Source organism: Impatiens glandulifera, chromosome 9 (assembly GCF_907164915.1).
Source record: "Impatiens glandulifera chromosome 9, dImpGla2.1, whole genome shotgun sequence".
Lineage (NCBI taxonomy): Eukaryota > Viridiplantae > Streptophyta > Magnoliopsida > Ericales > Balsaminaceae > Impatiens > Impatiens glandulifera.
Genome location: NC_061870.1, coordinates 30,779,651 through 30,792,934, shown reverse-complemented (window position 1 = coordinate 30,792,934; position 13,284 = coordinate 30,779,651). Strand labels below are relative to the sequence as shown.

General features: G+C 29.9%; 2 protein-coding genes across 3 annotated transcripts; both read left to right on the top strand.

The window, feature by feature from the left end:
• The first annotated feature begins 363 nt into the window (after positions 1-363).
• LOC124914177 (nicotinate phosphoribosyltransferase 1-like) lies at positions 364-7,177 on the top strand. Of its 2 annotated transcripts, none has more exons than XM_047454675.1 (16): positions 364-633; positions 771-918; positions 1,091-1,210; positions 1,303-1,437; positions 1,526-1,587; positions 2,279-2,354; positions 3,114-3,215; positions 3,677-3,790; positions 4,106-4,164; positions 4,380-4,554; positions 4,621-4,755; positions 4,834-4,932; positions 5,164-5,272; positions 5,648-5,760; positions 5,842-5,934; positions 6,994-7,177. In XM_047454675.1, the coding sequence occupies exons 1-15, from the start codon at positions 509-511 to the stop codon at positions 5,917-5,919; spliced, it is 1,650 nt and encodes a 549-aa protein (XP_047310631.1). In that variant the 5' UTR covers positions 364-508; the 3' UTR covers positions 5,920-5,934; positions 6,994-7,177. The 2 variants fall into 2 exon arrangements, with proteins under 2 accessions (XP_047310631.1, XP_047310630.1); XM_047454674.1 differs by having other exon boundaries at positions 365-633; positions 3,674-3,790.
• A 1,006-nt stretch (positions 7,178-8,183) lies between these two features.
• LOC124915061 lies at positions 8,184-9,022 on the top strand. The gene is made up of 2 exons (XM_047455709.1): positions 8,184-8,708; positions 8,788-9,022. The coding sequence occupies exons 1-2, from the start codon at positions 8,303-8,305 to the stop codon at positions 8,868-8,870; spliced, it is 489 nt and encodes a 162-aa protein (XP_047311665.1). The 5' UTR covers positions 8,184-8,302; the 3' UTR covers positions 8,871-9,022.
• The last annotated feature ends 4,262 nt before the right edge of the window (positions 9,023-13,284 follow it).

Below are 13,284 nucleotides of genomic sequence, written 5' to 3'. Positions count from 1 at the left end.
GATATCCCCGAAGAGGGTTGATGCCGAGACTAGATTCGAAACTAGAGAAGGTCGAAGGTGCTATGGCTTTCTGCTTTCCTATCTCTTACCTAAAGGAAGAAAGCTTCAGACTTTTTCTCTAAATATTTATAATATACAGCAGAAACAATTTTAAACATAAATTATATTATTAAAAGGATAAATAAAAGTTCACATAATTTTTATATTTTTATAATGTGGTGGTTTCTGTATCTCCCCTAACTACTGTACGGACCTAGATTTCGATTAGATCCCGTAATTTGATGGAAATCTTGTCGTGTTAATTCGTGCATGTCAGGACAGAACCTTTCCATTTTATTAACGATTTCCAACAGCCCTCTTCCTTCCTTCCTTCTCCAAAACATCGAAAGTCTCCATTAGGATTCCTATCGCCGCCTTTTCAAGCTTTGTTTTTTTTGTGCTCAAGTCTCCATATATACTCAAGCATACGCAAACAGATCAAAAGGGTGGTGGTGGTTTAGGTTAGTGGATGGCTGCAATGGAGGCTATCGACGGACCGACCAATCCTATGGTCACACCTCTCCTCTCTGATCTCTATCAGTTCACTATGGCCTACGCTTACTGGAAAGCAGGCAAACATGCCGAAAGAGCCGTGTGAGTCCAGTTTCATCAATTTGGCTAATTTGATAGGACTTTGATGTTAGCTTTCATGCATTGATGGACCAGTGATGTTTTCACTTTTGTTTATAATCTTGAGCTGACCCTTCATAGGGTTGCTTCTTGTGATTCAGCTTTGATTTATATTTCCGGAAGAATCCTTTCGGCGGTGAATATACAATTTTTGCTGGACTTGAAGAGTGCATTAGGTTTATTGCTAATTTTAGATTTGCAGAAGAGGAGATTGACTTTGTTCGTGGGTTGTTGCCAAAGACATGTGAGGTAAAATTTGTTCACTTTTGATGGTAACTGTGAGTCTAATTACTTCTTTCTTTTTATGAACTCCTTACACGCAAATACTACAGGTCAGCAGCATGGTGAATTTTCTTTGATTTTCTAGTCTTGTGATTTTGTTTTCTAACAATGATATATGCAAATGTTTGGTGACATGTAGGACGCATTCTATGATTATCTTAGGGGAATTGATTGTTCAGATGTTGAAGTATACGCTATTCCGGAGGGTTCAGTTGTTTTTCCAAAGGTACCACTCATGATAGTTGCCGGGCCAATTGCTGTGAGTACTTATCTGTGTTTACTCCCATAGAATGATCATTTGGATGTTTCATTTTTTTCATGATTTAATTCTTCATTGCTTTTATAAACCAGGTTGTTCAACTACTGGAAACTCCATTTCTGAATCTGGTGAATTATGCATCACTGATCACAACTAATGCTGCAAGGCATCGTTTTGTTGCTGGAAAATCCAAACTTCTGTTTGAGTTTGGACTTCGACGGGCACAGGTTGTTGAGCTATTCATCGTCTGTTTAGTGTTTATAAAGATTGTCACCTTGTTCTTGTGATTAATGTTCACTGTTTCTTGTATATTAGGGACCTGATGGTGCGATCAGTGCATCAAAGTATAGTTACATGGGAGGATTTGATGGAACCAGGTATAATTCTAATTTTGGCTACTAATTTCTTGTTGCAACTAATGGTTATCATTGGACTCTGCATAGATAGGAAGTTCTTTAATCATATTTGTTGCTTTTACTTAGAAACTCTGAACTATTTTCTTTCTTTCTTTCAAGTTTGTATCAATTTGTCGCCGGAGATGATTTCTAATAATACAAACAAACAATGTCTAAACCAAATTTTAACACATGGCCTTTCATTGAAACTTGGATATTGTCTGATGTTGACATTAAGCTGTTCATATTCTCATTGCTTGTATATACAATTCGAATGTGATCTGGAACTTTTGAATTTGAGACAGAATTCATTTACAACTTAATACCATGTCTATTCCATTACATATAATTCCATTTCTTGAAAGAAATAGGCGAGTATCGTAACCAAATGTAATTATAAGAGAGATAATCCCATTAGTGTAGAGAGCAATTGATTTGGGAAAAACTAAAACTATTGTGTGAACATATATTTATATGATACTTTAATTATATTTTGGTTACAGTAGATATTTTGTCGTCTAGATTTTTTCAAGTCACTCATCAATACATTGTATAGCTTCAATATTTTGTGGTTGCTTCAAAATCAAATAAGAATTTCAGTAATTATGTGAAAGATTTTCAGTAGTGGTAAACTTGTTTGTGTGTGTATGACATTCTCCTTTGGGTTACACAGCAATGTCGAAGCTGGAAGGTTGTTTGGAATACCTACTCGTGGAACCCATTCCCATGCTTTTGTCAGCTCGTTCATGGTTTGAGTTGTTCTCATTTATTCTGCATCTTACTTATGAATCTTATTCAAATGAAGTAGAAATTTATATATTATATTGGGTCTTCTTCTGTTATTCTTATGAAAATGCTTCTTGTTTTCCTACCAATTTCATTTGATATGAAACTGACAATCTAGCACAGGAGGTATCTAACTGAAAAAAGAGTGATGTTTTAATACAACACTAACTAGTCCCCATGATATATATACATGCTTCTCTGAAGAAACTTAATCAGTTAACTTCAGGTAAATTATCACCAATCTTTTTATATTCGGAAGATTTGTAATAACCGTAATGGTTAATGTGTTGACGCTCCAGTCATGGTAAAGAGGATATCATTATTTGGTGGATTTAGAGTTTGGTTAAAATAAGTTGGGAAAGAAAAAACTATTCAGAAGAAGACTAATAGTGAAAACATTGAGTGTCTTCTTTGGAAGGAAAAAACTTGTGGCCCTATTGTGTCTAATTATGAGCATTATTTTATCACCAAACTTTAGTAAAGAATTTCTATAGAATAATAGCTGAATTTTTTTTCCTCTATCAAATGCTGTGTATATGGGATATTTTCATTCAACTGCTTCCAATTATTGTGTGTTACGATGTTATACCTAAGAACAGTCATTATTTCACTCATTCTTGAGAATATAAAGAGCACAAAAAGGCTATTTTCTGTTGTTGTATGGGTTTATGAACTTTGTATCACATGAGTTTGTTTCTATCTAACCAATACACTATCTGCAGAGTCTTGATGAGATAATAGATCCATCATTGCAATGTTCTGATGGTTCAAGCGTCTGTAAGAATTTTCTGGCTCTTGTGCAGACATGGTTAAACAAAATAAAGGTGCACTTAATTTGGTTTATTTTGCTTTTCCATTGTTAGTAAAATAGGATGATCATCACGTGTTAAACTATACCAATGTGGGTAAATCACTGTTTTGATTATTTTGGGCATTTTGTGACACCATAATAAACCAAATGTTCATGTCCCATACTGGGAAAAACAAGATTGTTAATTTCGTAGAGTTTTAGTGTGCTATAAAATGATAAAAGAACAGGTATAGTTAAAATAACTATGCCTGAATGAACTTTTATCCATGCATGCTATTGGCCCATCTTGGTGGCAAGTTAGTAGACTCCCACATTTCAATTCTTTAAATGAGTAGACATTGAACATGTGACATGTAAACATAACAGGGATATGTTTTGTACAGCCTATTAATAGATCACTTTCTGATATTTCCAAAAAACTATGTCTACTTTTGACCAGTTTCTAATTTTTCATAATATTTTAATTTACAGCGGTCACAGTCATTAGGTGGCAGTTTAGGTGACACGAATCAAAGCGAGTTGGCAGCTTTTACTTCCTATGCTCTGGCGTTTCCTAACAATTTTCTGGCTCTTGTGGATACATATGATGTAAGTAGTACTATGAATCAGGCTCTTGTAACCTTGTATCTATCAATTGTCGAAATTTCAGATTTCTAGAACCTTCAATATGTTTTCTTGTAAAACTACTTACTACAGCGAACAGATAAAAACATTTTATGTGTTTGAAATTGTCTATTTCTAGATACCTTTTCATAAATTTCTGGGAATTAATCCCTTAAAACTACTTAAATATACAGGCAAAACTGCATTTTCTAGTTAATTAGGTGAAAGCAGTTTGGTTTGTCTTTGTTGTGGTTTGTACTGTATTGTTTAAAACTAAAGGTATTGCATTTGTTTGACCAGGTTGTGAGAAGTGGTATTCCCAACTTTTGTGCTGTTGCTCTAGCATTGGGTGAATTGGGGTATGCCCTAGAAAACCCTTGATCAACCATCATGCGACTACAGCAGTATTATATATACATGCCTATTGATCTATTAACTAATTTATACTAAATAATTTTCAGATTTTGCACCAAGTGGTGACAGCTTTATATTGGATGCTTATAAGTTGAATATGTTTTCTGCCATAATAGCCCGTAACACTCTGTTTTGTTACTGGGATGATGTTGATATGCAGTTATAAAGCTATAGGCATTAGATTAGACTCTGGTGACCTGGCTTATTTGTCATTTGAGGTCCGCAAGTTCTTTCAAGCTATTGAGAAAGAATTCAAAGTGGAAGATTTTGGAAAGATGAATATCACTGCAAGTAATGACCTTAATGAGGAAACTTTAGATGCCTTAAACAAGCAGGTGATTTCTAGCTTTGTTACTACTTATTAAATATTTAGTTCTTTATTTAATGTAGTCTTCCTACAGGGTCATGAAGTTGATGGATTTGGAATTGGAACTTACCTGGTAACTTGTTATGCTCAAGCTGCTTTAGGCTGTGTTTTCAAGCTGGTGGAGATAAATAATCAGCCTCGCATTAAGCTTTCTGAAGATGTTACAAAGGTTATATTTCATACACTATTAAACATGTTTCTCCATCCAAGAAATTAAAAATTTTAACTTTTCTTTTCTGTGTCTAAGGTCTCTATTCCATGTAAAAAGAGGTGTTATCGATTATATGGAAAAGAAGGCTATCCCCTTGTTGATATAATTACAGGGGAGAATGAACCACCTCCAAAGGTATTATTTAGTCATTAAGGATTTATGCTTCTGTAATATTTTAGTCATTCTCCTCTTAAGTTAGTCAGTATTTAGGATACATTCCTTTTCTGAGAGGAAATAAAGTTTACATTTTTTGGTTCAATTAAGGACTTGAATACTCTCAAGTTGAAATGGGGAATCTTCCTTTAACTTATTAAATTACATGTGATCAGAACTTCATAAAGTCAGAAATGTATTTACCTGATTCAGGTAGGCCAGAGAATTCTATGTCGCCACCCCTTTAATGAATCCAAGAGGGCGCATGTAGTGCCACAGCAGGTTGAGGAGCTTCTTAAATGTTATTGGCCTGGCAGCCCCGGTGAGAATTTTGGGATGTTTTTTGTTTTTTCTCTGCATTTTTCTTTACCCATTTTGATTTTTTTTTTACAGATTCTCTAGTTAGTTATCTATTTACTGTTTTGTTAACTACCACATTGTTTAAACAGATATATCTCTTTCTCTATGATTTCTTAAATGTTCATTATTTGGGTAACTCAAATGGTAAGATTATTGCACTTAAGAGGTTGACATCTCTAAGTTTGATTCTCACTTAAAGTATTTTGATTGAAGTTGTGGAATGTCGTGTTATCTTTCAACTATTTTATTGGAGATAACATGCTCTAGATCAGTATCTTCCTAGAAGATAATATTTTGTTTGTTTGAAGTGTTTAACCTGACTATTTGGTTTGTGAAGATAAACAGCGGGAAAAATTACCACCCCTTAAGGACATTAGAAGTCGTTGTATCAAACAATTGGAGATAATGCGGACAGATCACATGCGAAGATTGAATCCAACACCTTATAAGGTGTTGCCACTAAAACTTTTAGATTTTTCATTATGTAATTTCAATCTCTGAATGAAATATATGTCATGCAATATTGTGCAGGTTAGTGTAAGTGGAAAGTTGTACGATTTTATTCACTACCTATGGCTTAACGAGGCACCCGTTGGAGAATTGCAATGATCTTGGTTTTAAATGGTGCGCTTTTTAACTCAAGGTCTTTAAGTGAGATTGATTCTCACTAAAAATGTTACATAAAAAAAAATATATATATATATATATATATATATATATATATATATATATATAGTAGAGTGTTCCTCTAAATAATAAAGTCAACTGGCAAGGCTTACAAATCCCTCCAACGAATAGGGTCACTTTTATTTTTTATTTTGTATATTACGTGTTGTTGACAAATAGAAAGCAATTAGTGCTATAAATGAGACTGAAATTAGAATACAAATATAAAGTATGCTTTTAAAATAGATCATTTTAATTGGGTAAGTTGACTATAAAATCTTTAATTATTATTTTGGTGTGAATTTCAATATATAAGAAGCCCCCAAAATGGTCATAGTCTTAGCTAGTAGAATCTTTTAATTGATTTCAAACTAAACCAGCTAATATTCTTAAAAATTGACTATTCAAATATTAGAGGAGACTAATGAGTTTAATTCTCGTGATAGTACATTTAATTTTATGATTTTATATTAAAAAAATTATATTTATAAATTAAAAAGATATATTTATTAATATAATTAATTTTATAAATATAATTTTTTAATTATTATTTAGTTAATTTTATATTTAAATATATATATATTTATTTATATATATATATATATATATATATTTAAAGATGGTTAAGGTAAACTTAGTTATATATAAAAATAACAATATTATATAATTAATATTTTAAGTAAATTTTCTATTGTATTAGTTTATAATTAGCTAACAATTTTAAATAAACTATCGATTCTTGATTTTGACTGATTCTTGATTTTGACTGTATTGAAATCAACCAATTTCCGGAGTTCGAACTAACAGTTTTAAACTTATCCTGTTTATTTATTTTAGTCAATTTCGGTAGATTGTTTTTGACGATTAGATTATTTTTTATCCTTCTAAAACTTAATTAGTGTCATATAGAATTGAGATGGTAATATTAGTTTTAAAATATTAATTTGGCTACAATATATAAGTTTATAGTGTATTTATTAATACCTTAGTTGAACTAATCATTTGTTTTTGTATTAGGGTATAGTTGGGTGGGCGGTTGGGCTGCTCACTCTAGTCCCAACAACTATTTTAGATGCTTATGAATTATTGTTACTTTTTAATACAGAAATATATTACAATTTACATTTGACATAATTGTATTTATTTATAAATATATTCTAAACTTTGATAATGAAAATGACCGAATTCGTTATTTAATTTTCATGCCTTGTCCAAAATCTAAATATACAATGTACTTGATTGATTTAAAAAACAATAATAAAAAATGAATATATAGTAAGATAAACATTAAATATAATAAAAATATATCTAAAGTTTTATAAATTTGTGAATAAAATAATACAAATCTATTCGTAAAGTAAAGTGTATGGTTTACTTTTTAAAATGAGAAAATGGATTTCACTTTTATCCCTAGTTTGTTTTGAGATAAATTACTTTTAATGTTCCTAATCAATCAAAATTAATTATTATTTTTTAATTTAAAAAAATTATCATTTTCCTTTTTCAACTTAATGAAAATTATTATCACCAAATTTAATACACAGACAACATAATTAAATTTAAATATCTTTTTTAATATATATGAATATTTCTAAGAAGATAATCTATAAACCAAACCAGATGCGCCGCCCACAGAAAAAAATTATTTTTACTGTTCAAATGTAACATTAGTAATAATTTTTAAAATTTTTAATTTAATACACTAATATTTATCTTTTAATATAAAAAAATTACATTTATTCATTCTTTGTTTATCCATAATTTTATTATTAATTTTTTAAGCCCACCATTTTTTTAAAATTCACTTCAACTCGAATAATGAATCAAACAGTTCATTTAATATATTTTTACTTTTTAAAATTATAAAAATATTTTTCTTATTAAAAAAAAATAACCAAACCAATAACCCCATTCCTACTTCTCACTTGTTTAATCTCTTAAATACAAACACATTAAAAAAAAATACATTAATTAATTAATTATAAGTAAAAATATTATTATTTAACAACAACAAAATTTAAAAATTTAACAATTAAAAAGGAAAAAGAAGTGGACAAAAAAAGGAGAAGGTCAAAATAATAATGAAAAAAGAAAAGGACGGGTCATAATGACTTGGACCAACCAATGTTTAGCGTGTAGGACCCACCACCACCACCCCCAAATTTCTTCAATTAATATCTTCTTTCTTTCTCCTTTTTTCCCCCTAATTTTCACTCACTTAACAGCTCTAGCCTATACGGCGCATTCCGCGGCGCCGGCCGCCACCACCGCCACCACAGCCACCACCGCCGCCGCCGCCTCAGTGGTCGGCCTATCTATATCCATCATGCTAGATCCTTCCGCATCCGATCTCCCCCTTCGTTCTCTTCCGCCGCTGCCCCTTCTCAAGCAGAATTCATGGTCACCTGACGTATTCCGCGAAGAAGCCTGGCGGCGGAAGAAGGGAAGCCAAATCAATCGTATTCGCCGGAGCAAGAGCGTCACCGACGAAGATTTGGATGAGTTAAAGGGATGTATTGAACTCGGATTCGGGTTCGATTCGCCAGATATGAACGAGAGATTATCTGATACTATTCCTGCTTATGGGTTATACTATGCCGTTAATAAACAATACAACGACACTGTTTCTAAGTTATCACGATCTCCTTCCTTGAATTCGTCGCCGCCCGCGTCTGAATGCGAATCTCCATCGTCTTCTTCCGTTGGAAGCCCACTCACCATATTCAATCCTGGTAAATCTCGAATTGAATCAATTTGTTTTGTAATTGGGTTGTGATTTAGATCTAATTTGTTCTGTTTTGTGGGTTGAAGGAGAAAATCCGCAGACGGTGAAGACGAGATTAAAACAATGGGCACAAGTGGTGGCTTGCTCTGTGCGGCAATCTTCAAAGTGATTGACGATGAATAATTGAAAATGGAAGCAAAAACTTAGCCAAAATTTGATCTTTTTCTTGTTATTTCATCCATCTCTGCTAATATTTTCCATCATCAGCTTGCTAATGACTATTTCCATTAATTATAAGCTTGACTCTGTTTGTTTTGTGGATGATAAAATGAACTATTTCTAAAATTATATTAGTTAGATCTTATAAATTTATATTCAAATTATGTTTTTATAAATTAGATATAATGAGAACTTGAATTGAAAGAAAAAAGTCTTAGGCTATGTTGTTTAGGAAGTTCAATTTTAAACAAAATAATTTAAATTTCAATGGAATTCACAAAATTCATTTATTTTATATTTGTTTATGAAATGTATAAGATATCCTGTGTTTGAGGAGGATATTGGCATTTTTTCAATTGTTTATTTTATTTATAACATTTTATTTGAATATTTCTAATATAGATTGAAAGATTGACACAAGTTGAAGAAAGAATAATACAAAAATATACAAAGTAGAAGAAATAGTAATAAAAAAAAACACTAATTAAAAAAAAAAAACTGGTTTTGTGGATGTGTCTTTGGTTTTGACTTGGTCAACAATAATATACATTAAATGATTATGCAACCAAATAATACTTAATTATTTATTAAAAGTCATAATAGCAAATACCTAATTGATTTGAACATTCTTAATAATATATTTGTGTCCCATTCATTTGTGCGTGTCCCATTAATTTGGATTTAATTTATGAATGAATACAACCTAGATATTTTCATTTTTATATTAAGCAACTTGTTAAATGTTTTGATTATTTTACAAATGTATTTTGAAAAGTCATTTCTACTAACCAATCATATAAGATAATGCTTATATTCCCATTTTAATAATAGGCCGATTATGAAATCAATTCTTTGAATCCCCCTTAGAAAACACTACATTTAAAATAAATTATTTTAGAACAAAAGTAACTAGATAAATCTCTTACTCATAAAATGTGTTTCATAATTATTTTAACACTTTCATCTTTCTCAGGCCTAATAACTACTACGACATAATTGATTATTTGATAAATTTTTATTAGAAAGAAAAATATATATAAAAAAAAAACTCAGTTTTTTATCCATGAATCTGTCATGCTTGCTTGCTTTTGACCTTAGGAATAATATAAATAATAACAATAATAGTAAACATAGTTATAATAATAAATGGTATGAATAAAATTCAATGTTGTTTTATTATTATTGAGTTCTTCAATAAATAAATTTAGACAGGTTATGTGTGTAAGAGTTAATATAAATATTTAAACAAGAAATTGTATTTTTAAAATTGAATAGAGTGCTTGATATACTTGAGTAGTTTGATTAAAGGATAACAATAAGTATTCCTAATGTTTGATTATCGACTATTTTAAATCGAGTTTGGGATTGTGGAGTGGGCGAAACCTTTCCTTGATAGCTTTGTTTTTTTTTTCAATAATAAATATGAATTATCAAAGGTTGAGATGTAAATAAGGTGTTAAATATGAAAACATAAGTAGTTTTATCATCAAGATTTAAATTAGAACTCAAAGTTGGGGACAATAAATAAAAATAACAAATAGAATTCTCATCATTGATTGAAGAATTATTTCTTCCTATCTATTTGACTTTGTTACCAATATATTTAATGATGATTGTTCTTTACATACTTAAATTCTAGATAAGAAGAAAAATAGTTGAAATTTTATATTATTTCTCAATTAATAAAATTTAAATTCAAGATATATTTTGATACAAAATTAAAAATATCATATAAAAAAATAATTTTTGTATCTAAATCAATAAATTATAATTAAAAATATTAGGAACTAAATAACTTCAAATCATTAACTGTAATTATTTTTTAACATAATAGATATAGATTTAAGGTTTTAACTATTTCTTTCTTCAGCCCTTTATAGTGATAAGATATGGGCCCCTTGGGGTTTTCATTTTGGGCCGTTGTTTTAGAAATATGCAGTGTTGGAATAAACTAGGAAAATCTAGAGAGGCCTGGAATTGGGTTCAATATCTACATCAAAATGGGCCCTTTCGTAGCTTAACTATGGGCTTGGCCTGTTTGATCTAGGGTTATTAGAGTTATTTACATATAATATTGTTTAGTGTGAAAATAGATTTTTTGGGTGGGCGATCAATTGACTAAAATACCCTTGCATTTGATATTTAAAAATGTTAAGTAAAAAAAATAAAATTCAAATAAGGATAGTTATTAATGTCAATTTTATATATTTAATAATTTATACTTGATTAGATGTTGTAAATAACCCACACCAACAGATTATCTATTCAATTGGAGTTAAAATCGGGAATGACTTTAGAGATTGCCTTATTTGCATTCGTGGTCAGCGCGGGTGACACTTTTATTTTTTTGAACGAAAATGTTCCCGTTGCGAGACACAACCGAATGTCATGTGAATAGTCTACAAATGCCCTGTGAAAAGTCTACAATCGCGAGACGCAACTTGCATTCGCGAGACAAAATTTTTATTTTTTCAATTTTTTTTTTTCGTCTTGCGAATGCAGGTTGCGTCTCGCAACCGGAGTTGCGTCTTGTGATTCTGAACTTTTCATAATACACTCAGTTGCGTCTTGCAACCGGAGTTGCATATTGTGATTGTGGACTTTTCACAATACACCCAGTTGCGTCTCGCAACTGAGGTATTTTCATAAAAAAAATAAAAAGTGTCATCAGCGCATTTAATTTTATGTGCCGGTCAAAAAGTCAAAATCCATCTTTAGGGTCATTCGGTCAAATTTCCCGTTAAAATCAGTTTTTTTTTTTTTTTTAGAACGTCAAAAATCATTTTCAATTAACTTCTTCAATTTTATCATTAAATTTACTCACTAAAATATTACAACACTTTAATATATTGGTAATATTTAAAAATGCTATAACTAATTATATCAAAATAAATCACATTTTTTAAAAAAATAATAATAATTGCAACACTTTATTTTATTGGTAATACTTTAAAATATTGTATTTTACAAATTTATTTCCCTATATAAACAAACTACCTCGTGTCACAAAAACCATTATTTAATAATTTATAGATACTAATATTAATAATGCATGATGTTGTATCCATATAATGCGTGATCTGGTAATTATTTTATAATTCCCTTCACACCATTTTTCCTGGTCAACTTAGCACTGTTTTGAATGAGTTTTATTTATTTATTTTAAATTTCAATATAATCAATTATTATTTTATTTATTTTCTCATATGTCTCTTACTTCATTAATTAAAATAATTTATAATTTTTTATAATAAAAAAAATATTATTATTCTATATTAATACTTATAAACGTTTCTATTAAAAAAACATTTTTTAAAAATCAACCCCAATTAAAATTTGTAAGTAATTCAAAATTATTCTTAAAAAAACCTATAAAAAATAAAACCTAATAATAATTGATTGAAAATGTATCCATCAGAATTTTATTTAATTCTTATTTCATCACAAATTTTAATTCTAATATGCAAACTAATTATTCTCTAATTTATTAAGACAGTTTAAGTAATAAAGAAATAATGATAAGGTGAGAGTATGATCTTAGATCTACAATAATTTTCAATAAAAATAATAATTCCCGTAATAGTTGACTCACGAAGTCATCCTTTTGAGCTTTCATATTTCTGTATTTATTGTATATCTATCTATCCATATCATCTTGCATTGATTATCTATTCGCCCACCTAAATAATCTCCAATATTTATTATTGCAATTGTTTCATCCTTTATATACAAACATAATCACAAGTCTCTTGTGAATTGTTATAGCGGTATATATTGAACACATCATCTTGTGCCATTTGACTCATTTCGACATATGCCTAGAAGACTTCCTAACTCGAATATGATATAGTAAATTCTTGACAAATAATTGGTAAAGCTATTAGAAACATTTTTCCAATTATAAATGAGTATAATTTTGTTTGTTCTAATGTTAATAAATATTCTTAACTATCTATATATAATGATGCTTAATTTTTAAGTGTCCGGATTGCCGGATCGAGAACGGTGGTTAATTTGATATATATGTGAGAGTAAATGGATACTTGAGTCGGATTGTGAGTGTACAACCCTTTAACCAACTAGGCTAATAACACTTTATATTTTAAATTTAACACCAAATTTAATGAACGCGGTGGTTCATCAATAGTTTTTAATCGGCCATAATTCTCTTTTCACTTTGCGCTATAGATTTCACTATTATTAGTGAGCAATAATGGAAGAATTCCGTCATATTTATAGAGATATGAGACATAATTCATATGAATATATTAAGTGTGCATGTGCTACTTTAATGGTAGTCTTTATATTTTCTCTTTCACTTATAGTATTGGGAAGAAATGGACTCTAGAGATCAAACTAACTGA

Excerpts from the sequence above, each read along its gene's own strand:
- LOC124914177 (XM_047454674.1), top strand. The coding sequence starts at position 509 with ATGGCTGCAATGGAGGCTATCGACGGACCGACCAATCCTATGGTCACA. Across the intron at positions 1,588-2,278 it reads GGAGGATTTGATGGAACCAG|CAATGTCGAAGCTGGAAGGT; the intron begins GTATAATTCTAA and ends TGGGTTACACAG. Across the intron at positions 4,165-4,379 it reads CTAGCATTGGGTGAATTGGG|TTATAAAGCTATAGGCATTA; the intron begins GTATGCCCTAGA and ends GTTGATATGCAG.
- LOC124915061 (XM_047455709.1), top strand. The coding sequence starts at position 8,303 with ATGCTAGATCCTTCCGCATCCGATCTCCCCCTTCGTTCTCTTCCGCCG. Across the intron at positions 8,709-8,787 it reads ACTCACCATATTCAATCCTG|GAGAAAATCCGCAGACGGTG; the intron begins GTAAATCTCGAA and ends TGTGGGTTGAAG.